The sequence below is a fragment of the Macaca nemestrina genome, chromosome 20 (genome assembly GCF_043159975.1).
Source record: "Macaca nemestrina isolate mMacNem1 chromosome 20, mMacNem.hap1, whole genome shotgun sequence".
NCBI lineage: Eukaryota > Metazoa > Chordata > Mammalia > Primates > Cercopithecidae > Macaca > Macaca nemestrina.
This window is the reverse complement of record NC_092144.1, coordinates 51,020,409-51,047,011: the sequence shown is the minus strand read 5'-3', so window position 1 is coordinate 51,047,011 and position 26,603 is coordinate 51,020,409. Positions and strand designations below refer to the sequence as shown.

The 26,603-nt window shown below is 50.6% G+C and overlaps 2 protein-coding genes across 5 annotated transcripts; both read right to left on the bottom strand.

Moving 5' to 3' along the window:
* Positions 1-510: 510 nt before the first annotated feature.
* On the bottom strand, positions 511-11,199 carry LOC105495280 (ribosomal protein S19). Its single transcript, XM_011764617.2, has 6 exons — positions 11,080-11,199; positions 10,525-10,595; positions 10,159-10,259; positions 2,543-2,726; positions 2,004-2,058; positions 511-576 (listed from the first exon to the last, which is right to left on the bottom strand). Exons 2-6 carry the CDS (start codon positions 10,593-10,595, stop codon positions 550-552), a joined length of 438 nt encoding a protein of 145 aa, XP_011762919.1. The 5' UTR covers positions 11,080-11,199; the 3' UTR covers positions 511-549.
* A 7,316-nt stretch (positions 11,200-18,515) lies between these two features.
* On the bottom strand, positions 18,516-26,555 carry LOC105495283 (DMRT like family C2). Of its 4 annotated transcripts, none has more exons than XM_011764631.3 (9): positions 26,425-26,555; positions 23,918-24,145; positions 23,689-23,834; positions 22,713-22,789; positions 22,266-22,446; positions 21,985-22,111; positions 20,817-20,877; positions 20,489-20,663; positions 18,516-19,599 (listed from the first exon to the last, which is right to left on the bottom strand). In XM_011764631.3, the coding sequence occupies exons 2-9, from the start codon at positions 24,139-24,141 to the stop codon at positions 19,487-19,489; spliced, it is 1,104 nt and encodes a 367-aa protein (XP_011762933.1). In that variant the 5' UTR covers positions 24,142-24,145; positions 26,425-26,555; the 3' UTR covers positions 18,516-19,486. The 4 variants fall into 4 exon arrangements, with proteins under 4 accessions (XP_011762933.1, XP_011762931.1, XP_011762929.1 ...); XM_071088198.1 differs by lacking the exon at positions 26,425-26,555 and adding an exon at positions 25,296-26,221 and having other exon boundaries at positions 19,018-19,599; XM_011764629.3 differs by having other exon boundaries at positions 19,017-19,599; positions 20,489-20,877.
* Between the last annotated feature and the right edge of the window lie 48 nt (positions 26,556-26,603).

Here is a 26,603-nt window from a genome sequence, read left to right as displayed (position 1 = left end):
GGTCTGTCCTTTTCCACCTTCCAGGGAAGAACATGAACCCTGGGCCCTCTTGCTTTACTCCAGCGGAAGCCACCTCTGCAGCCCAGGCCCAGCTGAGGTCACAGCTTACACAGCCATCCTTTCGTTTCTCACTTTCTGAGAATTGCAAAGACAGGATGTGGGGGAGTGAGCCGCAAGGGCCCCTGGGTCCTTCCTCCAAACCCAGATGGGAACTGTTTGACCTGGGAAGGCCCTACTGGCTGCCGGGTACACAGCCACCCAATCACCCTGCACCCTCTCACCCAAGGGAAGGGAGGAGGCGCCTCTTCCTCATGCCCCTGAAGAAAATCAAAAGACCCAAACCAGACCAGGTGCAGTGGCTCACACCTGTAATCCCAGCACTTTGGGAGGCTGAGGCAGGAGTTATCACTTGAACCCAGAAACCGGATATTGCAGTGAGCTGAGATGGCGTCACTGCACTCCAGCCTGGGCAATAGAGCAAGAGACTCAAAAAAGAGACCCAGACCAGGATTACGAATGAGGCAATTTATTAACCCAGCATGGTTTGTTCTAATGCTTCTTGTTGGCAGCTGCCACCTGTGGGAAAAGATGGAAGAATAAAAGTTAGTCAAGGGGGTCTCTGCTGGGGCACTCTGTAACAGCTACCTACTACCCACCAGAAGTGGGCACCCTGATTTGTGGTTTCAAATGCATCTATGCCATCTAATTCTCACTGTGGGTATTTCCCCATTTCACAGACGCGGAAACTGGGTCTCAAGGGAGTGGCTGGGCACAGTGGCTCACACCTTTAATCCCAGCACTCTGGAAGGCTGAGGCAGGTGGATCACCTGAGGTCTAGGGTTCAAGACCAGCCTGACCAATATGGTGAAACCCTCTCTGCTAAAAATATAAAAACTAGCTGGGTGTGGTGGCATGTGCCTGTAGTCCCAGCTACTCGGGAAGCTGAGACAGGAGAACTGCTTGAACCCGGGTGGCAGAGGTTGCAGTGAGCTGAGATCGCGCCACCGCACTCCAGCCTGGGCGACAGAGCAAGATTGTGTTTCAAAAGAGAAGGGAGTGGCGGAGTGGAGTCCACTGGGAGAGCTTTCTCCTCCTTCCAGGCCACCCCCAACTCCTAGAGAGCTGACACCTTCCATTCTTTTGTGACACCTGACTAAAATACTCCAAGGCTCATAGCATGCCTGAGTCAGTGATACAGAATTGAGCTCATGCCAGGCTCTGGGTACTCCTGCTGTACTACAGCTCGCTGACTCCTCACTACCATGCTTGAGGCGGCCAAGGATAGATTTTGGCCGCAGGGAGGCCAAGACAGTAGACTGTGGCACCGGGGTGTGGCCGCTCTGCCCCAGGGTGTCAGCCAGCCAGGATCTGAATGGAGACCTGGGTTCTGAACCTGCCCCACTATCTCCACCTCTCCCAAGCAGCCCATGTGATGCTCAGTATGCACGAGGACTAAGGGGAAACAGCGCAGGCTGACCCGGGGAGGGGGAGTCATCTGCGGGTACAGCTATGCCCAGTGGCACCTAGGCTGGAGTTCCCTCCGAGTTTTTTTTTTTTTTGAGACTGAGTTTTGCTCTTGTTGCCCAGGCTGGGGAGCAATGGCGTGATCTTGGCTCACTGCAACCTCCGCCTCCTGGGTTCAAGCGATTCTTGTGCCTCAGCCTCCCAAGTAGCTGGGATTACAGGCGTGTGCCATCATGTCTGGCTAATTTTGTATTTTTACTAGAGACGGGGTTTCTCCATGTTGGTCAGAATGGTCTTGAACTCCTGACCTCAGATAAATCACCTGCCTCGGCCTCCCAAAGTGCTGGGATTACAGGGGTGAGACACCGCAGCCAGCCTGCCTCCAAGTTTCTAAGCAGCACCAGCAGGAAAGTCAGAACTCTCCTTTCTCCTGTCTTTGGGCAGTGCCCTCCGGAGGAGTCTATCTGACAAAGCATGGGCTTTGGAAATGCTTGGGCAGCGACTAAGGGACCCAACCCCGCCCCAAACGTAAGCCTCACCTGTCCGGCGATTCTGTCCAGATCTCTCTGTCCCTGAGGTGTCAGTTTGCGGCCCCTGTGGGGAGGGAAGGGTCATGCAGGCCCCCGTGAGCACAGGTCCTGTTTTCAGCCCTCTCCCTCCTGGTTGTGAGCCAGGCTTCTCAAGAAGCCACCTGCCGCCAGCCAAGTCCCAGTGAGGGCCCTAGTCAGGTGCATTCTAACGAGGTGGGGGCAGTAGTGGGAGCCCCCCTGGGAGCTGACGGGGTGTCGTTTGTGCAAGCATTAGATCAAAAGCCCCGAAAAATCAATTGGGAAAAGTTAACGAGCAGGCTAATGAAAGCAGACAGTCGCTAAATTACCTTCCTGGAGCCTGGGCTAGTCAGCCAGAGAGGTCGGGGTGAGGCCCCTCGCTGTTCGCTTTTCTGCAGAATCCCCTGCTGCCAGCCTCTGATAGGAGAGGCCTGAGGGGCTGGGCAGACTATGCAGGACCAATTCGTTGGGGAAGTGATGACTGGGCCCCAAGGCTGCTCCATCAATGTAGCCCTCCCCACCCTGCTTACCCATCTTGGTCCTTTTCCACCATTTTCAGCCCCTCCAGGGCTTGGAGGACCCGACGAGCCACACTCTTGGAGCCTCGGCTGAAGTGGCTGGGCATGACGCCGTTTCTCTGACGTCCCCCATAGATCTTGGTCATGGAGCCAACCCCAGCGCCACCCCGGAGGTACAGGTGCCGCGCTGTGGAAGCTGGGGTAGTGTGAGAGAGAGATCTGAGTTAAGGGTCTTGATCAAGGTCTCAAGTAAACAATTCCTTGTGTATAAACAGCTAATTCTCACTGTTTTATAAGCGAAACTGAAAACACACACTAACACCCAGAAACTGACAGCTCCCTCTCCTCACCCACCCCCCAGCTAGTTCTTCCTTGACAAGCAGCCCTGCACCCTGGGCGGGCACTCCCACCATCTCCAGGACCAATTTCTTTAGTGGTTACTGTCCCAGCAGCACTGCTATTGAATTGAACCTGAGGTTATGTAGGGGTGGAGCCTAGCTGTGACCATCTCCATGGGCCCCAGAGAAGCAGGAGTGAAGAGATCTATGGCCACTCTCTGGGCCACCTCAGTCTGGAGAGCTCAGGATAACAAGGGCAGGGCAGACACTCCGTGCAGTGGATATCCCCAGCTTGGAATGTGTACCAGCCCCTCTGCGGACACAGGGAAGGCTGGCTTGGGCAAGTCCCTGGTCCACCCCAGCCAGCCTCCTTGCCTGCAAAAAAAGCTCTGTAAAATCCAGTTGAGACACCAGCCTCCCCAGAAATGCTTGCACGCTTCTATTAACTGGAGCACACATCTGCCAGGCCCCGTGCCAAGTGCTTTTCAATCTCTCCACCCCGCTTCACCTGAGGGCCAGGAGGTTACTGTGAGGACTCAACGGGTGTGTCAACTGCTACTATCCTTTAAAGACGGAAACCAAGGCGCCAGAGGGTACTCACTGGCTCCATGTCACACAGCTCTGGAGGCACTGCCCTGTCCTGCCACTGTGATGGCACTGGGGCCCACATGCAGGAAGCATCCAGATTTCAGCCACCACATGGTCCTACCTAGGTCTGGAGCTCAGAGCAGTCTGGTTTGTTCCTGGGACCCAGAGATCAGGCAAGTTGGTCTGAGTCTGCTCAAGTGACTTCTGTCCTCTAGTTCTAAAGATCAAGTGGGGGGAATTGGGGGTGCTTCCGTAATTGCCAAGTGCCAGGCAGTATTCTGTGTGGGGTGGGCTGCTCCTGCCCAGAAATGGTTCTTGCACACCGCTTGTTACCAGCCCCCTCCTGCCCTAAGATCAAGTCTAGATATGGCCAGCCCTCCATATCCACAGACTCAACCAAGGGTGGATCAAAAATATTCAGGGGAAAAACACTACAATTAAAAACAGTGTAACAATTATTTACATGGCATTAGTGCTTTTTATTTCTTAAATAAAAAAAAAAAAGGGCCTCATTCTGTCACCCAGGCTGGAGTGTTATGGTGTGATCATAGCTCACTGCAGCCTTGAACTCCTGGGCTTAAGCAATCCTCTTGCCTCAGCCTCCTAAGTAGCTGGGACTACAAGTGTGTGCCATGTCTGGCCTCTATTAATCTATAAGTAATCTACATATGATTTAAAATATATGGGATCAGGCCAGGCGCAGTGGCTCACGCCTGTAATCCCAGCACTTTGGGAGGCTGAGGCGGGAGAATCACTTGAGGTCAGGAATTCGAGACCAGCCTGGCCAACATGGTGAAACCCCATCTCTACTGAAATTACAAGAAATTAGCCAGGTGTGGTGGCACACCCCCTGTAACCCCAGCTACTTGGGAGGCCGAGGCAGGAGAATCACTTGGACCTGAGAGGCAAAGGTTGCAGTTAGCCAAGATCATGCCACTGCACTCCAGCCTGGGCGACAGAGTGAGATTCTGTCTCAAAAGTAAAACATCTACATAGGATATATGCAAATATTATACATTTTTTTTTTTTTTTTGAGACAGAGCATCATTCTGTCACCCAGGCTGGAGTGCAGTGATAATAGCTCACTGCAGTTTTGACCTCCTGAATAGTCGGGACTACAGGCGCCGCCACCACGCGCAGCTAATTTGTGAAGAGACCCGGTTCTGCCATGTTGCTCTGGCTGAACTCCTGGAGTCAAGTGATCTGCCCATCTTGGCCTCCCAAAGTGCTGGGATTACAGGTGTCACTGTGCCGGCCCCGATATCATTTTTTTGAGATGGAGTCTCGCTCTCTTGCCCAGGCTGGAGTGCAGTGGTGCCATCTCAGCTCACTGCAAGCTCCGCCTCCTGGGTTCACGCCATTCTCCTGCCTCAGCCTCCAGAGTAGCTGGCGCCTGCCACCACGCCTGGCTAATTTTTTTGTATTTTTAGTAGAGACGAGATTTCACCGTGTTAGCCAGGATGGTCTCTATCTCCTGGACTCGTGATCTGCCCACCTCAGCCTCCCAAAGTGCTGGTTATATAGGCTTGAGCCACCGCACCCGGCCTCCAGCCCTGATATTATACCATTTTATATTAAGAATGAGCATCTGTGGACTTGGGTATTGGGGTTCATCCTGGAACCAATCCCCAGCTGAGACAGTACAACCATGCTCTGCTGGGGGCCAACAGCACAGCCCTGCTGCTGTCTCACTACCTCTGGCATCTGCTCACTTTAAAATCCCCACCTCACTCCAGGACCTACTCCCTACGCCACTGCCTGGTAGTAAGTGCCCATAACCAGGACCAATAGACAGACTCACTTGGCATAAGCCACCCCCCACAATCTTTCTGCCACAGAGTGACATCACTGGAAACCTCCACCCTTTCAGACCAGCTCAAATGCCCAGCAGCTGCTGCCATCCCTCTGGGCCCTATAGTTGGTTGGCTGTGCCCTGGGGCTCTGGGCGGAGAGCTGCTCTCCCATTTGAACTACAGTACCCAGGACTGGGGAAAGCAGAATAGCTTTTCCTGTTATCTTGCCTTTTTTTTTTTTTTTTTGGAGACGGAGTCTTGCTCTGCCCAGGCTGGAGTGCAGTGGCATGATCTAGGCTCACTGCAAGTTCCGCCTCCCGGGTTCACATCATTCTCTTGCCTCAGCCTCCTGAGTAGCTGGGACTACAGGCGCCCGCCACCACGCCCGGCTGATTTCTTTTTTTTTTGTAGTTTTAGTAGAGATGGGGTTTCACCATGTTAGCCAGGATGGTCTCGATCTCCTGACCTCATGATCTTCCTGCCTTGGTCTCCCAAAGTGCTGGGATTACAGGCATGAACCACCGCACCTGGCCCGTTATCTTGCTTTTTAAGAGTAAGGCACACACTCCTAAACACAGAGATGCCCAAAGAAGCTGTGCACCAGAAATGGGACACTCACCCTCAGTCTTGTTGGGCTGGGACCAGCATCCAGAGCTGTCAGACAGGGGCTTGAATCCTAACACTGTTCTTCCTCAGGAGGGACACAGGACCCACCCATCCTCCAGGTGGTTTGTGTTGTGGTACTAAAGGAGACACTTAAAGCTTGAGCAGAGTGACTGGCAGAGAACAAGCTCTCATAAAGCCTATTAGGTTTTTTTTTTTTTGAGACAGAGTCTGGCTCTGTTGCCCAGGCTGGAGTGCAGTGGTGTGATCTCAGGCTTACTGCAACCTCTGCCTCCGGGGTTCAAGCAATTCTTCTTCTGTCTCAGCCTCCCGAGTAGCTGGGGCTAGAGGCACCTGCCACCACACCCGGCTAAATTTTGTATTTTTAGCAGAGATGGGCTTTCACCATGTTGTCCAGGAGGGTCTTGATCTCCTGACCTCAAGTGCTCCGCCAGCCTCGGCCTCCCAAAGGCCTATTAGGTTCTTTAATGGAGGCTTAAATTTTTCTTAAGGCTGTATAAAAACCTTTTAGCACGGAGAACCTTGGTCAGATAGTACAAGCGCCTCCCTTGCTATCCCAGTTCATGCTAATTATTTTTTTCTGACCCACTAGAAGGGAGAGGGTTATTAACTTCACAAATTGGAAAATGTAAGAGTTGAAATGCTGTGTTCTATTAAAACACTGACCTTTTTCCTCAACCCCTAGAGACCCAGGTTCCAGCATCACCTTTTGAAGTGGAGCTGCACAAATCCAGGCCACGCTAGCTGGTACTCATGAGGGCCAATTGCGAGCAGGGTGCTGTCACAAATAGGTTCTCCTCCAGTTCCTTCACACTAGAGGCCTTCTGCTCCTCTGCAGTGTGCATTCTTGGGATGGCAACCCATGCCTCTCAGGAACCCCTGTCCAGGAATCACCCCGTACCTGGAACTGTAATGGAGGCTGCCCCTCTCCACTCTACTGTGAGTTCACAGTCAAGGGAGAGCAGTTGTGTTCCTGCTACACCAAGAGGGAGGGTCCCTCTGGACTTGAGCATGGGGCAACCACCAAGCACAGCGTCTCAGGAGTCATCACAGCTCAGCAAAGTCCAGACCGTGGTCCCATCCCGACCTACTGAGTCAAACGCAGGGAAGAACTCCTCCCCCAGCACAGTCTAGCTGACCCTTCTCTGCCGAACTTGTAAGAAACCACTTTCCTGACCTTGATTCACCTCTTAACTCACTTCTGCGATGCCTCCCAGATCTCATTATTTCTACTATCACAGCACAAGTGGGTGCCCAGCTCCACGAAGGAGCCAGAGATGGACCAGCCTCCAACCTACAAGAAATATTTTCAGGCATCCCAATTCAGTGGCTGCTCTCAGACGCACACCAGGACACCAAACGTCCCCATCTTCAGCAGGTCCTTCAGAGAATTAAGACAGCAAGAGGCTTGTCCAGACAGATGTGGGAGCTCATGCCTGTAATCCCAGCACTTTGGGACGCTGAGGCAGGCAGATCACAAGGTCAAGAGATCGAGAGCATCCTGGCCAACATGGTGAAACCCCGCCTCTACTAAAAATACAAAAATTAGTTGGGTGTGGTGGTGGGCGCCTGTAGTCCCAGCTACTTAGGAGGCTGAGGCAGGAGAATTGCTTGAACCTGGGAGGAAGAGGTTGCAGTGATCCGAGACGGCGCCACTGCACTCTAGTCTGGTGACAGAGCAAGACCCTCTCTCAAAAAAGGCTGTCCCAGGGCTACACTGCACCACCCCCTTCACAAAGACCCATGGCGGCCATCCCTTGAACGTCCAGTGAGAGCAAGTCTTTGCGGTTCTTCCTCTACCTTGCCCTGCCCCTACAGCTCTGCTCCATTTCCAGACCACCCTCAGGAGGGCCCCATCTTCTGCCATGGGCCTCTTTACCCCTAAACCCCAGGATTAAGACCTGTCTACCTCACACTCATTCCTACAGGTCTACATAATTTGGCCCTGCTCAGCAGGGCCACAGCTTTAGCACACTGTAGCCTCAAATCTGACGGAGCCAGACTCTGTGAGTAGAAAAAAAGGGAATATAGCAGGGAACCTAGTTTTGGACAGAGCTGCCCTGCCAAGCCCTCCCAGGGTGACTTGCTGCAAGTCACTTTGCCTGTCTGCACCTCACCTTCCTCTTTGGTAAAACAGATCACTCCCATGACTAGTATAAGCTGATTGCCAAACTGGGTGGAACATGTTAAACTCTAGAATAGAGGCTGGTAAACTTTGCCTGTAATCCCAGTGCTTTGGGAGGCTGAGGCAGGAGGACTACTTGAGCTTGGGAGTTCAACATACCGAGACTCCATCTCTACAAATAAAAAAAATTAGCTAGGCATGGTGACTGGTAGGCACCTATAGTCCCAGCTACTTAGGAGGGTGGGGCAGGAGGATCACTTGAGCCCAGGAGGCTGCAGTGAGCTATAATTGTGCCACTGCACTCCAACCTGGGTGACAGGGCTAGACCCTGTCCCTGAAAATAAATAATAAAGGGTCAGGTAGGAAATATTTCAGGCTTGGTAGGCTACAGCTTCTGCCACAACTACAATTCTACCCTTGTGTATGTAAATACACAGGGGTGGCTATATCCCAATAAAAATATACATGATAAACCTCTGGTCTACCACACAACCATCCTATGCTGCAAGGACAGCTTGGGCAAGTGAGGTGAAAAAGGGGCTTTTGGGGTACTCCAAGTAACAGAGACCAGTAGGCAGGCAGAAGATGCACATCCTGCCTGAAGTTTCCAGGCAGGGCCACTGTGGGCTGCAACCGACCACAGCAACTCTACCATGACCAGCAGATGCAACTATGTTTATTATCCAAGGTCTTAATCCCTCCCCAGGTTAAAAAAAAAAAAAAGTACGAAAGACATATACAGTCCTACTTTGGAGGTATTTGGTATGTGCAAAATATGTGTCTTCATCCCAGCAAATGAGAAATGCTATGAGATTATTTTTCCTAATCCTAGATCCAAAGCTGCTTTGACCTACTGACCCTTGAGGCACTGCCAAAGCAAGATGGGGGGACAGGTGGAAGGGATATGTCTCTTCCAGGCCTTGTCACTGATGTGCGCCCAGGAAAATCAGCTTCTCTCCATCAGCCCCATCTTCTGTCTAAAAAGAATGGTGGGTAGGTGAGATGCCAGCAACCCTACCCACCGCAGCAAGTTCATCTTTCAGTCCTCAGAGACCGTGGCTTGAGTTATGCTGGTCCTCTGTGCCCTCTCCATGGCCTGAAAGACTGGGCTGCATGGCCATTTGAGGCACAAGTGTACCACCGATCTACAAAATGCTTCATATTCTGAAGGGCCAAGCAACCTGTGCCAAGGCCAACTCTTCAGGGTCATTGAGGACTTCCAAACCCTGCTTCTCACCTACTCCTGCTTCCAAACCCTGCTTCCACCTATCTGGAGACAAGCCGCAGTCAGGATGGAGCCCCCACTTCACAGAGAGAGGTTTAAGATTGGAGAGGTGGAGGCCCCTCAGTGGAGGTCCGCGCTGAAGCTGTCACCTTGACATAACACAGTACTAACACCGCCCACCCTGTTGGGTCTTCCTGAGAGTTAAGATTTAGTGAGTACTGAAATGTCAAGACACGTGAGAACTAACACTAGTCAAGGACTAGTGTTGTTACTGGAAGATCGAAAAGAGATGGGGCTGGCACGAGGTCGCAGAGTGTCCATAAGGTCAGAAGTCAAGATTTAAAGTGAAGACTGACCTGACCAGATCTCCAACCATTTAGTTAGCAACAACCTGTTCGAGACATGGAGAAGGCCATGTCTGAGCAATAGTAAAGATAACTTTTTCCTGAATAACTGTTATGCAACAAACACGTTCTAAACACTCTGTTTTAAATTCATTCAATCCTCGCAATACTCTCATACTGGTACAATAATTGGTCCCATTTTGGGGATGCGAAAGTGGAGGCACAGGCCGGTTAACCAACTTGCCAGAGGTCACACAGCCAGATGTAAAAGACGGACCCACACCCACGGGAGTCTGACTCCATGTATATAGGAAGGATTAAACCTTCTGTAAACAAAATATGAACACTCATCTGTCTCTGGATTTCCCTGAAGCTCAAAGCCACAGGTCCTCCTCTAACAAAACTCTTAGAATGTAATAAAAACTTGGAGTCATCAAGTTATTGAATGTCATATCACACAAAGCAAGTGACGACCCAACCAAGGGTTTCTCTCCCTCCTGGGGCAGGAAAGAACAGAGGAGACGGGGAAGTACGGTTGGTGCCAGGGTCACCCAGTTCCCCACTCTCCAGCCAAAGACCCAAGTTCCTCACCAGCTCGTGTGTAGAACCAGTTCTCATCGTAGGGAGCAAGCTCTTTGTGCTTGGCTAGCTTGACGGTGTCGACCCATTCGGGGACTTTCAGCTTCCCGGACCTAAGACCAAAACAGCCAGAAAAGCACGATTCAGTCATCTCCACAAACTACCCCATATCTCAAACGCCCTCCCCTCAACACAACTATGGTATGTCCAGAGTACAGAGAGAGGCTGGAACCGGAACACAAGCCAGGCCTGATACTGAAATGAGCCACGGAGGCCCCAAACAAGCCTCCCCTGCCAGGACCGGCAAACACTGGGGCCCGACGGGCAGGGCCAAGGCGATAGCCTCCACCCGCTTTGAACCTCAATCCCCAAACTCACTTTTTGAGGAAGGCTGCCAGAGCTCTGACGAACTCCTGCTGGTTCACGTCTTTTACAGTAACTCCAGGCATCTGCGGGAGAAGGTCAAGCATGTGAACACAAGCCTGGCGGAGACGACTGCCAAGGACCCGGACCCCACCCCACTCCTTTCGCTCCAAGGCATCCTAAACCGGGTTACCCCCGTTACTTCCCACAGCCCCCTCAATGCCGGGCCCCAGCTCCTGCGGGTCCGAAGGAGCTCACCGACGTCCACGGCCGCTTTGGATCGCACTAACAAAGCCCAGCCCCCACGTGTGAGGATCCTGCACGAACCCACTCTCCAGCCCTTGGACTCCGCACGCCTCACGCACCCCGCCGCTGCCCCCCAAGGCCCACGCTCGGTTCCCGGACGGCGCTGACCGGGCATGTCCGGGCCTGCCGCTCGCACGTGGCCGCGGCTCCAGGGGGCGGGACGGGCCCGCGCCGGGCGCCTCCGGGCCCTCAGGCACGCGCTCTGAGACTGCGGCGTCCGGCCCTGACGCCTCGCACCCGGTCCAACTCGGAGCACCCGCTTACCGTGCGGCCTCCGCGCTGCCAGCCAGGGGAAAGGGAGCGACGGGGTTTCCCGGGCGCACAAGTCGGGCGTCGGATCTCGCGAGAGTTCCGAAAGCTCGCGAGAGCGGGGGTGGTGGGAGTAGAAGCTGAGGCTCCGCCTCTCTCAGGGCGAATGTGGATTCGTCCCCGCCTAGAGGAGAGGGTGTGTAGTGAGAGGTGGAGAGGTAAAGGGGAGGGCCAAGGGGTCGGGCGTGGAGGCCTGGGTTTCCTCCCGCCTTTCCTTCTGCAGGAGTGTAATAGAGAGAGGATAGAGAGCTCCTGTTCGGAGCTTGGGGAACTTGGCTTCGTTTGTGTCGTTCGTAGCTGGAAGGAACAATGGTGGAGAAGACTATGAAGGCGAAAATACGGCGCAGGTTGGGTGGGCCACAGCCGGCGCCCCCAGAGGAACAACCCCTTTTCCGGGTGGAAGTGGCTGTTCCCCGGCCGGAAGTGGGAGTAGTAAGGGCGGAACTGTGACAAGGAACCTAGGGAAAGGGCGAGGAAGAAATGTGGCTGTCATCTTCCGTCCTTCACCTCCAGGAGTCGCGAGAGCGGGAGACGGAAGCCCCACCCTTCTCAGGGCGGAAGTTGCTTCAGCACGGCCGAGGCGAGCGAAAGGGGAATGAGGCGCTGGACGGGGCGGGCAGATAAGGGCGGGACAAAGTGGCAGAGGCGGGACCTTAGCAGAAGTTAGTTCAGCTCTGCCTTCTAGTGTCGGAGTCTGTTTGCTCAGCCGTTAGTCTAACTTTGCCAATTTAGATTTACCTGCCCTGCTGCTGACCTGTGTAGCTTTAGGTGGTCCATTTGCCCTCTCAGGGCTTGTCTCACCATTAAAAAAAAAAAAAGAGGGAGATCCCCATTTGCTCATTTAAAGTCGCTGCTCTGGTTCATGGCGCATCACATGCTCTAACAAATATTTTTTGAGTGCCTGCTCAGTGCCAGGCACAGGTACATATTATTGGGACATTTATCATGTGGCTGTTCCCGTAGTGCTACATGCATGATCTCATTTAATCCTTACAAGGCCCAACAAATAAATAACATGTAGTCCAATAAAATTATGCTAACTTGTTGCACGAAGGAAACACTGAAATGTGTGTAGCTATTTTCTTATGTTGGAAAGACTTTGAGAATTTAAAACAGAGCAAATATTAGAATTTTCCCCCACACTGATACTGTGGCTGCAAAATGTGTTAATTATTAATAAGCCAATACTCATATCTATTAGAAAAATTAAAACCAACCATGCTTCTAGCATAAGATCATATATTTAAATCAGAGTTTTACATTCATGTAGACTGTTGTTGAAACCTATCACATACTGTTTCTAAAACCGAGAAAATATTTTCATTATCTCAATTATTTTTCCAGAACCAGCACATACGTATTTGCATATGTATTCAAAGTGGGTAATATATGCATGTCTAACTAGAAATCTCCATGTACTTGGGTAATTTATATTCACTTTTTATAATTTAATTAATTATTATTTAATTTTTTTTGGAGATGGCGTCTTGCTCTGTCGCCCAGGCCAGAGTGCAATGATGTGATCTTGGTTCACTGCAACCTCCGCCTCCCAGGTTCAAGCGATTCTCTGGTCTCAGGCTCCCAAGTAGCTGGGATTACAGGTGCCTGCCACCACACCTGGCTAATTTTTGTATTTTTATAGAGACTGTTTTTCATCGTGTTGGCCAGGCTGGTCTAGAACTCCTGACCTCAGGTGATCCAGGCCTCCCAAAGTGCTGGGATGACAGGTGTGAGCCACTGTGCCTGGCCCCCACTTTTAATAATTTCTAATGTCAGTTCTGAATCATTTACACATAATTCATTTGAGTCATTTCATTAATTTTTTTTTTTTTTTTTTGAGACGGAGTCTTGCTCTGTCACCCAGGCTGGAGTGCGGTGGCCGGACCTCAGCTCACTGCAAGCTCCACCTCCCGGGTTTACGCCATTCTCCTGCCTCAGCCTCCTGAGTAGCTGGGACTACAGGCGCCCGCCACCTCGCCTGGCTAGTTTTTTGTATTTTTTTTAGTAGAGACGGGGTTTCACCGTGTTCGCCAGGATGGTCTCGATCTCCTGACCTCGTGATCCGCCCGTCTCAGCCTCCCAAAGTGCTGGGATTACAGGCTTGAGCCACCGTGCCCGGCTTTTTTTTTTTTTTTTTTTTTTTTTTTTTTAAAGCTCTCCAGAGGAACTCTGGAGTGCCTGACCAAGGGAAGAGACGGTGAATACAAGATTTTGGGAAGAGTGAAGTAAAATTTATATAAAGCAGAGTTTTGATGGACATAAGGCAAAGCAGGCATGTACTTATGCAATGGAGTTATCATCATGCCTGGGCTAGGAGCAGACCCAGGATTCTGTTTCCTTGGACATTAGAAAGTTTAGATAAATGTACAATGTCGTTTCCAAAAACCACTTCTCTGAAGCTCTCACCCAAGTTAGAGATCATGATTGCTTCTCTGTGTCAAAGTGACTTAGACTTTCCAGGTAAGAATGAGGTGTCCCATTCTCACTATTGTTATGATTTTAAAGAGCAAAATTCTGGCAGTCTGTGATTTTAGAGAACACAGTTTCTTAGCACTGTGTCCCTGGTGTTAATTTTTGTACGTTAGTTTTTACAGGTTCATAATTTGACAACTCTGTGAGGTGGTTATAGACCAGTCAACTGAGCCTTAGAGTCAAGTCATTTGTCCAGGGTCACATAAGGTTAAAGCCTGAGCTCGAATTTGAAGCCACAGCTGAAGATGCTCAAGCTCTTTCAATAAACTTTTTTTTTTTTTTTTTTTTTAGACAGAGTCTCGCTCTGTCGCCTAGGCTGGAGTGCAGTGGCGTGATCTCAGCTCACTGCAAGCTCTGCCTCCTGGTTTCATGCCATTCTCCTGCCTCAGCCTCCCTAGTAGCTGGCACCACAGGTGCCTGCCACCATGCCCGGTTAATTTTTTGTATTTTTAGTAGAGACGGGGTTTCACCGTGTTAGCCAGAATGGTCTTGATCTCCTGACCTTGTGATCCACCCACCTCGGCCTCTCAAAGTGCTGGGATTACAGGTGTGAGCCACCGCACCTGGTCTCAATAAACTCTTTAAACACAGTTTTAAAAATGGGTTGAGGCTGTAGTACCTACAAACAGTGGGATATCATTCAGCACTAAAAAGAAATGAGCTGGTCGGGAGCAGTGGTTTACGCCTGTAATCCCAGCACTTTCGGAGACTGAGACGGGTGGATTGCCTGAGCTTAGGAGTTCTTGAACAGCCTGGGTGACACAGTGAAACCCTGTCTCCACTAAAACACAAAAAATCAGCCAGGCGTGGCGGCCTGTGCCTGCAGTCCCAGCTACTCCAGAGACTGAGGCAGAAGAATCGCTTAAACCCAGGAGGCGGAGGTTGCAGTGAGCTGAGATCGCGCCACGGCACTGCAGCCTGGGTGACAGAGTGAGACTCCATTTCAAAAAAAAAAAAAAAGAAAAAAGAAAAAAAAGAAGCTGTTAAGCCATGAAATGATATGGTGGATTTGGGAGGCCGAGGTGGGCAGATCACTTGAGGTCAGGAGTTAGAGACCATCCTGGCCAACATGATGAAATCCCGTCTCTACTAAAAGATACAAAAATTAGCTAGGTGTGGTGGTGCATGCCTGAAATCCCGGCTACTCAGGAAGATGAGGCACGAGAATTGCTTGAACCTGGGAAGCAGAGGTTGCAGTGAGCCAAGTACACTGTACTCCAGAGCAGGACCCTGTCCGCCTCGCCTCCCCACCACCCCGCCAAAAAAAAGATATGGTGGAACCTCAAATGCCTTACTAAGTGAAAGAAGCCAATCCAAATGTATGATTCCAACTATATGACATTCTGGAAACAGGCAAAATTGTGATGACAATAAAATGATAAAATGATAATTGGTTGTCGGGTTGGAGGGATGGAGGGATGAATGGGTGTTGTTTAGGGCAATGAAACTATTCTCTATGAAACTGTAATGGTGGCTATGTGTCATTACATATATGCCAAAACTTGCAGAACATACAACAAGAGTGAACACTGATGTAGACTGTGGACTTTGGGTGATAAATATTGTGTTCCTTCATTGTAGCAAAGGTACCACTCTGGTGTGGAATGTTGATAGAAAGGGAGGCCATCCCTGTGTGTCGGCATGGGGAATATGGAAATTCTGTACTTTCCACTAAATTTTGCTATGAACATATGTAATATATATATATATACACACACACAAACACACATAGGTATATGTGTGTGTGTTTATATGTTCTCCACACATATACACACACACACATATATATGAGACAGTCTTGCTCTGTCACCCAGGCTGGAGTGCGGTGGTGTAATCATGGCTCACTGCATCCTTGACCTCCTGGGCTCAAGCTATTCTCCCACCTCAGCCTCCTGAGTAGCTGGGACTACAGGTGCACGCCACCATGCCTGGCTAAGTTTTGTATTTTTTGCAGAGAGGGGTTTCGCCACGTTGCCCACGCTGGTCTCGAACTCCTGAGCTCAAGCAATCCTCCCACTTTGGCCTCCCAAAAGTTCTGCGATTAGAAGTGTGAGCCACTGCATCTGGCCCCCGTTGTTTTTAATAAAGTTTTTTTTTTTTTTTTTTTGGTTAGGTACGGTGGCTCACAACTCTAATCCTAATATAACAACAAGAAACAAAAATACACACACACAAACAAAACAACTCTAATCCCAGCACTTTGGGAGGCTGAGGCAGGCGGATCGCTTGAGCTCAGATATTCAAGACCAGCCTGGGCAACATAGTGAGACACTGTCTCTACAAAAAATAAAAATTAGCCTCACATAGAGGTGTATGCCTGTAGTCGCAGCTACTCAGGAGGTTGAGGCTGGAGGGTCACTTGAGCCTGGGAGGTTGAGGCTGCAGTGAGCCATGACTGTGCCACTGTACTCCAGCCTGGGTGACAGGGACTTAGAAAAAATGGTTTGAGGTCAGAAAGTTCATATTTTGATGAGCAGAGGGGCAGCATTGGAGTGTGTTAACTCGGGAGGAAAAAAACAATTCCTAAGGAATCAGACAGAATGTATTTTACTCAATCATTTATTCTGAGCTCCCAGGGAGGAGCTGCAGGCAGGCCCTCTGATCTGAGAGTGCTTATTCTCTGAGGGGGAGACATAGATAGACATAGATAGGTACAGCTCAGGGTGATCAGGGCTATGAAGTAGGGACCAGTGGCCTCTTGGGAACATAGGGAACTCTCCCTGAGAGGCTTAACATATTATTTTGAGTTGGATGAAAAGGATGAACCTTGCTTTTGTGAAGAGTTCAGGATCTTGTGAAGGCCCATGCAGGGTAGGGGTTATAGGACTGTATTTATGCAAACGTGTCAGGGCTGCAAAGCCAGCTACGCAATGGAACAGGGGTGCAGAATGAGGCCTATGTGGACCAAGCAATGAGGGTCTACGTATAGGCTGGATGGGGATAAGTGTATGATGTCAGTTCGATGTTGGACTAGAATTGAGGTCAGGAATGGAGCAAGTTAACATAGGGCTGGAGTGAAAGGAGCATGGACTCCCAAAGGGCAGAATGTGAAATAAGCTCCTGAAATAAAACCTGGGTGGCTGTGGGGAGGAGTCTTGTGAGGAGAGAGAGCAACAGGGACGGTGCTTCATATTTGGGACCTCATTGGTTAAGTCTGCAGAGTGCCAAGAGGGTACACAAAGAAGGCTTAGGAGGCAGACGATTTACTCAGTACTTTATTGGACCATGGCAATACCTTTCCCTGCCTGGCACTGGGAAGTGGGAAAGGGGGCGATATAGGAAACAGTGCTCACAGTCTATTATCTGTAATCCCTCAGAGCTGAGAAGAGGCCAGGAGCCTACTGGCTCCCTACAACCACAGGTGAAGAGTGCTGCACTTGAACAGGCAACAGCTTAGAAGCATGAGCAACTCTTAAATCTGCCCCTTTCCCTAAGACTGACATCTGCAGAAGCTCTGGCCCTTTCCCTCGGGCACTAATGGGGGACCCTAACAATTTGAAAGACAAAGTTGGCCTGGCCAGTGGTGTGAAAAGCCTTGCCCAGGCCAGGTACTGAAGGAGAGGTGGACTGCAGAGAAATGAGAAGGGCCTGTAAAGAGGGGCCTGCTCTCTAGTCTACTCCTTCCCACAATCTCCATCACTTCCTCTTTTCCTCCCCTTTTCATGCCATCCTTTAACCCCAAATTATACTTTCTCTTTTACCCTTCTCAGCTGTGTGACCTTGGTGTACAGAGGACCCTTGGTCAGTGCTGAGTAGCAGAGTCTCAACCATGTTGCATGTTCCAGTGCTTCCTTTCTCTGTGACTTTGTGGCCTTGGTCATCTGTCACTAGGAAAGCATGGGACACCAAGTCTTAGGCAGGTCTATTAAGGAGCAATCATATGTCTAAGTTGTAGCTAAGGGGAGTGAAGACGACTTTGGTCTCCTGATATCTCAGTACCTTCTGAGAAGCGCTGCAGGTTACTCTGTAATCTATTAGGGAGAAGAAGAAACCCATCCTCTCAAAATCCCAAACAAGAAAGAACAAGTTGTAATTGGATGTCATCACCATCAATCATCTTGAGTAAAACAAGGGGTGTAGATAACATCAGGAAAAAGAATCAGTGATCAAGCACATCCCTTGAGCCCCTTCTAAGGGTGGGAAGGGGGTCTCCAGGTCTTCACATCTTTCGAATAGCTCAACCGGTTTTCCTGTGTACGGAATGGTTCAAGGAGAAGGACTTGATACCAGAGGACTAAGAAACAAATGCAGGTAAGATCTTATTCTTCATATATCCTTGAGGAGAAAAATAAAAGACTTTTTTGAAAAACTCTTGACTTGTATCTGTCTTCTGGAGTCCTGATTGGGGAAAGGAGTGGTGTATCTTTCACTCTATGCTTTTATTTATTTATTTTATAGAGACACGGTCTCCCTGTGTTACTCAGGCCGGTCTCAAACTCCTGGGCTCAAGTGATCCTCGGGCTTCAGCCTCCCAAAGTGCTGGGATTACAGGTGTGAACTACCACACCTGGCCCAATGCTTTATAAACATTATTAACTAATTTGGAGCCTGGCAAAGAGAAGGAACACTCCTCTAATCTCTGCCTAGAAATTTCCCCTAAAACGCTTGGGCAAGTCACTTTACCTCTTTAAGCTTGTTTCTTCACTTGTAAAATGGGAACATCATGCATAGCTTCCAGGGTTGCTGTGAGGATATGTGAATCAAATAGAGTGGGTGCTCAATAAATGGTAGTAAGTGTTTCTTAACCTTTTATGGATCCTTCGAAACTTAGACACATGAACCTCCCTAGTTGAGGAAAAACTTGTGATAAAGACTAACTTGATTCTTTCTCTTCTGGTTAGCCTCAATTTCCCCATCCGGAAAATGTCATGTTAGATTAGTATCAAGTTGGTATTCCATTGGCCAAAGCTAGCCTGAAAATATGTTTTATTTGGCACGTATAGAATTTAAAGAAGAAAACTGAGCCAACATTTGAAAATTAAGATGTTTTACATGGAAATCTAGTTTTCCGGTTTCTCTTGAAAAAATCAGAAGATGAAGCAACACTGAGTCCACATTCCCACCTGGCAGTAATCTGCTAGGGCCAAATGGAGGCTGCTCCTTAGTCAGGGCATCCATTCTCAGTTTGCCAGGGTCCATCTGGCCTTCTTTACTCATTTATTTGATCTGCTCAGCCCTGTAGGCATTTCGATTTGTAGCCCCTCTAGACAGCTGGAAAATGTCTATGCCTGGCACAGAACTAGAAATTAATCAGTGAATCCCCCGCTATTTCTTTACATCATTTTTTCTTATTTGGACAAAGAAAAAAATCCAAGTTTGTGTTTATCTATGGTAGCTATTGGATAACTGATTTTTCACTTTGAGAAGTGAATTGAACAAGTCCTTTCTGTCAGTCCGGATAGACTAGGTTAGGCTGTGGTAACAATCCCCAAATCTCAGTGGCTTAAAACAACAAAGGTTTATTTCTTGCTTACTCACACAAACCTAGACACAAAATGAAAACACTCTACTGTTTTCACATGCATGGAGACAGACATGAGTGCATAGGTACGTACAGAATCATGGAATCCTGGGATGTAAACTCATGCAAACACGTTTATAGATACTGGTCAGCCTAAATAGCACAACTCTCTCTTTATTGGGGATTTCAAGAGATCCCAGGATCCAAGAAGGGTACAAGAATATCCACCGTCAGCCAAGGAAATACCCACACTACCAAAGGAACTGAAAACTAATGAAGCACCTGAAAGCTTAAACAAACAAACAAAAAAGCCCAAAGCTTGTACTACATTAAATTCCATGCATAAATCCCTAAGTAAAACACTAAATATACAGTGCCAGCAGGCTGTCACCTCCCTGCCACAGCAAGGCAGTCTCCATCTCCAGGTTTCTAGCTCAGGAGGGAGATGGACCCCAGACGGCTAATATGCAGAGCAACGGAGGGGGCTGGGCTGGGTCGAAGACAGGGGCCAACAGGCTGGAATCCTCTTCCTCCAGCAGGAGCTACAGGCAAGAAGGAACGGGCAGGATCAGGTCACATCCGTTTTTCCTCCTAGCAACCCCCTCTTTTTACTGAATCTAATCCAGGCCTCATCATTGTTCTCCTGGATGATTTCACAGACCTCCTTGCTAATTTTTCCACCTCTAGTCTTGCCTCCTCCAAACCCTTCATCAAAGCCATCTACTTGTCTTTCTAAAGCTCCGGGTCTCTGAGTTTGTCCTTGCTTAGTTCAGAAATGTTCCCTGGCTCCCCTTCATGTACAGTTGCTGGTCTAGACACCTAAGCCTGGCATGCCGGGTCTCCAATATCAGAAGCCTCTCCAGCCTCCTTTCCCTCTGTTCTGGCAGTTGCTCCAAGCCAGTTTGTCCGATTCACTATTTGGACAGGAGAATTCGCAGCTTTCCCTGTCTGTCCCCCTAGGTGTTTCTCACTCTTCAAGGTTCCTCCAGTCTTCTCCAGGTTTGTCACTGAGCCTTGTGAAGGCATCCAGGTTCCCCAACTAGAACGGAAGCTCCTTGAAGGCACTTATCAGACCTCCTCCCAGGCCAGACCCCACTCCAGACTTCAGCAGGCAGCCTGGGTCCAGAGACAGAGTGTTGGGTTCCCTACCACTGTCTTGCTATATGCCCTTAGGCAAGTCCCTGCCTTTCTCAGGGCCCCACTTTCCTTGATATCAAGAAATTTGCTGTCAAGTGCCAAACTGATAAAATTGATTCACTGAATAACTCTCAACTGCAATCCCAGGGGCCACGCTGAGGAGCTTGGGGTCCTGGGCCTGAAGACGTTCAACCTGCTGACCCCCTCATCTCCTTGGTTAGTCCCTGTGTACTTCAGTGACCTCCATTTCCCAGCCATCCCTATCCCATCCTCTCCTTTCATGGAACACATTACCTGGTGGGCCACAGGGGTGAAGCAGGGAGATCCAGGCAGGGTTAGGGGGCACAGAAGGGGTCACACGAGGAGCCTGGGATGAATCTTTCAGCCCCACGAGGGCTTCAGCTGCCTCTTGCTGCAGCTGCCGCTCTGAGGGGGCAGATGTCCGGGCCAGGCGAGAGGCTCCAGAGGCCTGCAAGGGAAAGGGAGACAAGCAGACTGGGAACCCCACCTTCTGCCTACCCTCTAAGTGTTCCTCAGCCCCTGCTTCCTTCAGTTTCCTGCTTTTCCCTTCCCCAGGCTCAACCTCCTCCCAGGACCCTAGATCCCACTTCTTTCCCAGGACCTGTGGCTGTAGCTGAAGAGGGTCTGGGGTGCCACAGGGCTGGAGTATCAGAGTTGAGTGTCTAGAAACAAGGATAGAAGATGCCAGGGTGATTAAACACATGAACAGACATGCACACATTGAAAGAGGGGCAGGATTTTGCCATGTTTTTATCTGGGAATCTGAGAGCCTGCTGGGCCATTAAGCTGTGTCTTGATTTATTTTGTTTTCAGTAAAGTAAAAATCCTTGCCAGCTTTTTCCTCCCAGGGCTACTGTGAGGATTATGGGAAATCACTGGTGTCTTTTTTTCTTTTTTTTTTTTGAGACAAGGTCTTGCTCTGTCACCTAGGCTGGAGTGCAGTGGCGGTGTGATCATAGCTCACCATAAGCTTGAATTCCTGGGCCTGCACCATATTCCCACCTCAGCCTCCTAAGTAGCTAGGAAAACCGGTGTGTACCACCATTCCTGGCTGTTTTAATTTTTTGGTAGAGACGAGGTCTCACTCAGGTGGTCTCAAACTCTTGGTGCGCCCCCATATCAGCAGGCAATCTTACCCCATCAAATCTGTCTAAGCAGATATAACAGCTACCACTAAAGGGTCTATTCCATACATTATTGCTAATTCTTTTGTTTGTTTGTTTGTTTTTTGAGATGGAGTCTTGCTCTGTCGCCCACCCTGGAGTGCAGGTGGCAATCTCAGCTCACTATAAGCTCCACCTCCCGGGTTCACGCTATTCTCCTGCCTCAGCCTCCCGAGCAGCTGGGACTACAGGCACCCGCCACCACGCCTGGCTAATTTTTTGTATTTTTAGTACAGACAGGGTTTCATCGTGTTAGCCACGATGGTCTGGATCTCCTGACCTCGTGATCTGCCCACCTCAGCCTCCCAAAGTGCTGGGATTACAGGCTTGAGCCACCGAGCCCGGCCCATTACTGCTAATTCTTACAACAACCAGAGAGGTAAGTAATAGTGTCTCCAATTTACTGATAGAAAAACAGGCTCAGAGAGGTAAAGATAATTGTCCAAAGCATCACAGCTAGGAAATGGCAGTACTAGGAGAGCTCTGCCTTGCCTATTAGTCAGAAACCTTTTCATCTTTATTATCCACTGTGGTTGGACACCAGCACTGTGGTTGGACACAGCACAGGCTTAGGCTCATGATACACATCCTTCTCTCCCTACTCACGTGCGGGGTTGGCTAGGGGGCCCTTGGGGCTCTCCAGAAAGAGGAGCTGTCAGTACTGGGTGAGATCCTGGGCAGGTGGTGAAGGGCCCATGAGTGGGCAGCTGGAGGGAGGTGCCAGGGTCAAAGCCTAATGACAATAAAAGAATGCAGAGTGTATAGGGGTCACGGTCATAGTTTCTTTCCTCCCTCTCCCCATGTGTGCTTTCTTCCTCTTCCCTCTCCAATATGTGGCAGATTGGCACTCAAATATCTGTTGAATGAATGTTGAATTATCATCTTACCAGGGAAGGGAGGCAGAGAGAGAGCAGGTTCTTGGTACAGCAAGCGGCACACCACTGGTGGTGGCATGGAGAGGCCTGGAGGCAGCCAGTGTCCAGGAACCCAAGGGCCAGGAGGCACCGGAGTCCAGGACAAGGGCAAGGCTTCCGGGGGACGGCTGAGCAGCAGAGGCCCACAGGAGCTCTGTAGGGGCAGAGGGCACATGCTGGAGTTGGGTACAAGGCTGAAGAAGGATTGAGTGTATTCTGGGATGCGGGCAGAACCCCAAAACTTTAGAGCTGGGAGGCCCTCATTTTCCCCTCATTTTGCCTAGAGAAGAGCAGTGATTTGACCAGATTACACAGCAAACCAGGGCTGGGGCTAGAACCCAGGTGTTGAGGGCACAGAAGAAAGGGTCTGGGTAGGAACTAGGGTGGGAGATACTTTCTCAGGCCTCAGCCTCTCCTTACCTTCCCAGGAGGTGTTGGTGCCAGCAGGACTGCCCCATGGGGGGTCTGAGGCTGGGGTGCTATGTTCTCCTTTCCAGCTGTGAAGGACCAGGGAGAGCTCTAATAAGCCCTTTCTCCTGACTCCTATCCTACCCCAACCCCAGACAGTTCTCATCTTCCCCATTTAGCCCTTTTTTTTTTTTTTTGAGATGGAGTCTTGCTCTGTTGCCCAGGCTGGAGTGCAGTGGCGTGATCTTGGTTCACTACAACTTCCACCTCCCAGGTTCAACTGATTCTCCTGCTTCAGCCTTCTGAGCAGCTGGGACTACAGGCGTGCGCCACCAAGCCCAGCTAAGTTTTGTATTTTTTTTTTTTTTTTGAGACGGAGTCTCACTCTGTGCCCAGACTGGAGTGCAGTGGCCGGATCTCAGCTCACTGCAAGCTCTGCCTCCCGGGTTTACGCCATTCTCCTGCCTCAGCCTCCCGAGTAGCTGGGATTACAGGCGCCCGCCACCTCGCCTGACTAGTTTTTTTTTTTTTTTTTTTTTGTATTTTTTAGTAGAGATGGGGTTTCACCGGGTTAGCCAGGATAGTCTCGATCTCCCGACCTCGTGATCCGCCCGTCTCGGCCTCCCAAAGTGCTGGGATTACAGGCTTGAGCCACCGCGCCCGGCCCAAGTTTTGTATTTTTAGTAGAGACGGGGTTTCACCATATTGGCCAGGATGGTCTCAATCTCTTGACCTCGTGGTCTGCCTGCCTTAGCCTCCCAAAGTGCTGGGATTACAGGCGTGAGCCACTGCGCCTGGCCTCTAGCCCATTTTTGACACACAGAACTTGCTGCAGAACTTCTCTCAACGCTGGGACAGCCGAGGCTGAGGGAGTAGAAACCCTTAGTTCAAGGTCGCACACCAATTCAGCAGCAGGGCTGGGCCTCTTTTCCCCACATCTGCCTCCTACACCCAAACCCCTGCCCCGTCGCTGGTCAGAGACACTCACAGGGGACCTGTGGTCGAGCGGTTCCCTTTCTGAAGTGGTTGGGAGCTTTGGGAGAGGCTTCCCCTCTCCTCATCAGGTGCTTCTTTAGCTGCGCCTCCTGCTGCCTACGCAAGGCCACCTGGGCAGCCATGACCCTGCGGCGCTCCCTAAAAGTGGGGAGTTGCGAGTCAAAGGTCAGCCACTCTTTGGAGGAGGCCCATCCTCCTCCCCTCCCAGACCTCATACTCACAGGATGAGGACACATTTGTGACACTCGCAAGCCTGGAAGAGGCAGAGGCGCTTGTGGCCCTTGAGGTGGGCGGTGACACCGTGGTTGCGGCAGCGGGCGCAGGTTGGAGAGCGGCTGATGGCTCTCCTGGGGATGAGCTCTGTGCCCTGGGGGTCTCTGGTCTCATTCTGGGGGGCAGAGTCTGACGGGCAGTGGTAGCCAGCAGGCATGTCACTGGGTTCCATGGATCTAGGGGCAGGAGTGGAGGGTGAGCATAGCCAGGTGGGCCCGCCCCTAACAACCCTCCTGCCTTGGAGACCACACCTGCAGGTCTCCATTCTGCCCCTCTTTAGACCCCGCCCTGATCCTGGCCTCTTCCCCGGCTTTCTCCCCTCTTTACCCCATGACCTTTCTCAGGTATCTTCCTTCTTCAGAAACCCCTTTCCTCTTCCTCTTTTTTTTTTTTTTGAGATGGAGTCTCACTCTGTCTCCCAGGCTGGAGTGCCATGGCACCATCATCTTGGCTCGCTGCAACCTCCACCACCCAGGTTCAAGCGATTCTCCTGCCTCAGCCTCCTAAGTAGCTGGGATTACAGGCATGAGCCACCATGCCTGGCTATTTTTTTCTTTTTTTTGTATGTTTAGTAGAGATGGTGTTTCACCATGTCGGCCAGGCTGGTCTTGAATTCCTGGCCTCAAGTGATCTGCCTCTCGGCCTCCCAAAGTGCTGGAATTACAGCCACTGCACTCTCCTCCCCCTTTTTTAAATTAAAAATTGTTTAGGCCGGGAGCAGTGGCTCAAGCCTGTAATCCCAGCACTTTGGGAGGCAGGTCACGAGGTCAGGAGATCGAGATCATCCTGGTTAACACGGTGAAACCCCGTCTCTACTAAAAATACAAAAAATTAGCTGGGCGTGGCAGTGGGCGCCTGTAGTCCCAGCTACTTGGGAGGCTGAGGCAGGAGAATGGCATGAACCCGGGAGGCGGAGCTGGCAGTGAGCTGTGATCGTGCCACTGCACTCTAGCCTCGGTGACAGAGCAAGACTCCGTGTCAAAAAAAATTTATTTTAAAAAATTGTTTATTTTTATTTTCATAGAGACAAGGTCTCACTATGTTTCCCAGGCTGGTCTCGAACTCCTGGGCTCAAGCGATCCTCCTGCCTTGGCCTCACACAGTGCTAGGATCACAGGCATGAGCTGCCGTGCCTGGCCTTCTGTATTCTTTCAATTCAAACATTCTTTTCTTTCAGTCCAAACACCTTCCCACCCACACACACATCCCAGGTTCTGGCCTACTCATGTCCTCCCATACCGCTTCAGCGAGTACTACACCCCCTTTTCACAAGCACCCTGTTCCATCCCAACAGTGTTTCCTGGCATCCTCTTCAATAACACTCACCCCACTGTCATGCATTTATCCAATGCCTACCAGTAGTTTTATGCCCCTTTCAATTCTTAGTTCAATTTCAATTCTTAGTCTCATCTATGCCCTGCAAAGCAACTGCCTCCTTGCATTCCTTCAGTCTTTTGTTCTTGTACCCCTTTAAATCAGAACCCTCTCTTACACCCCCAATAATTACGTTCTTCTCATGGATTCCCTGCTCCACTTTTTTTTTTTTTTTTTTTTTTATTGACAGGGTCTCGCTCTGTTGCCCAGGCTGGAGCACAGTGGCCCGATCATGGCTCACTGCAGCCTGCACCTCCTGAGCTCAAGCAATCCTCCCGCCGCAGCCTCCCGAGTAGCTGGGACCACAGGCTGGAGCCACTGCGCTCGGCTCCCCTGTCCCACTTTCTTTTTTTTTTTGTTTTGAGATGGAGTCTTGCTCTGTAGCCCAGGCTGGAGTGCAGTGGTGTGATCCTGGCTCACTGCACCTCCACCTCCTGGGTTCAAGCAATTCTCCTGCCTCAGCCTCCCAAGTATCTGGGATTACAGGCCTGGGCCACCATGCCCATCTAATTTTTGTATTTTTAGTAGAGACAGGTTTCACCATGTTGGCCAGGCTGATCTTGAATTCCTGACCTCAAGTGACCTGCCTGCTTCGGCCTCCCAAAGTGTTGGGATTACAGGCGTGAGCCACCACACCCTCCACCTGCCCCACTTTCAAGTTATTTTCCTTCATTCCTTCATTCATTCCACAAATGGTTACTGAGCCCCTGTCATGTGCTAGGCCCTGATATGGGCCAAAAACCTTCTCCTCGGGGAACTAATGTCTCTCTTGCGCCCACACATTATTCAGGTTTTTGCGTAAACCCGTGCAGTTGCTGTGTCCAGCACTTCCTGCTCCTGTGCCCACTCCTAACAATTAATTTCATGCATTCCCCCCTCCCCCCTTCCTGTGCCCCAGGGAACGAGTGGAGCACGGGGAACGCGCCAAGGGGCCCGCGAGGCGGGGAAGGGGAGAGGGGGCGCGAGGGCGGGAGGGGCGCGAGGGGGAGGCGAGGGGATGTCTGGGGTAGGGAGTCCAGCTAAGAGGGAGGAGGACGGAAAGGCAGGAGGGGCCGTGTTCGTGCAGCTGGTTCACGGTTACCACAGCCTCCAATGGAGTCAGATTCAGTCAAGAAGACGCCAAGGACACTGCGAGAAAGTGGCCAGAGGAACGGCCAAGCTCGCGCCGCTTTTCTTGCCCTGTCTCACAAGGACCAATGAACTTCAAGCATCGCCTCTGTCCGCCCAGGCAGACGACCAATGCGGTTTGAGATCCTGAAC

Excerpts from the sequence above, each read along its gene's own strand:
- LOC105495280 (XM_011764617.2), bottom strand. The coding sequence starts at position 10,595 with ATGCCTGGAGTTACTGTAAAAGACGTGAACCAGCAGGAGTTCGTCAGA. Across the intron at positions 10,260-10,524 it reads CTGGCAGCCTTCCTCAAAAA|GTCCGGGAAGCTGAAAGTCC; the intron begins GTGAGTTTGGGG and ends TTTTGGTCTTAG. Across the intron at positions 577-2,003 it reads TGGACAGAATCGCCGGACAG|GTGGCAGCTGCCAACAAGAA; the intron begins GTGAGGCTTACG and ends CTTTTCCCACAG.
- LOC105495283 (XM_011764627.2), bottom strand. Across the intron at positions 23,835-23,917 it reads CACAAATGTGTCCTCATCCT|GGAGCGCCGCAGGGTCATGG; the intron begins GTGAGTATGAGG and ends CCCCACTTTTAG. Across the intron at positions 22,447-22,712 it reads CACCAACACCTCCTGGGAAG|AGCTCCTGTGGGCCTCTGCT; the intron begins GTAAGGAGAGGC and ends CTGCCCCTACAG.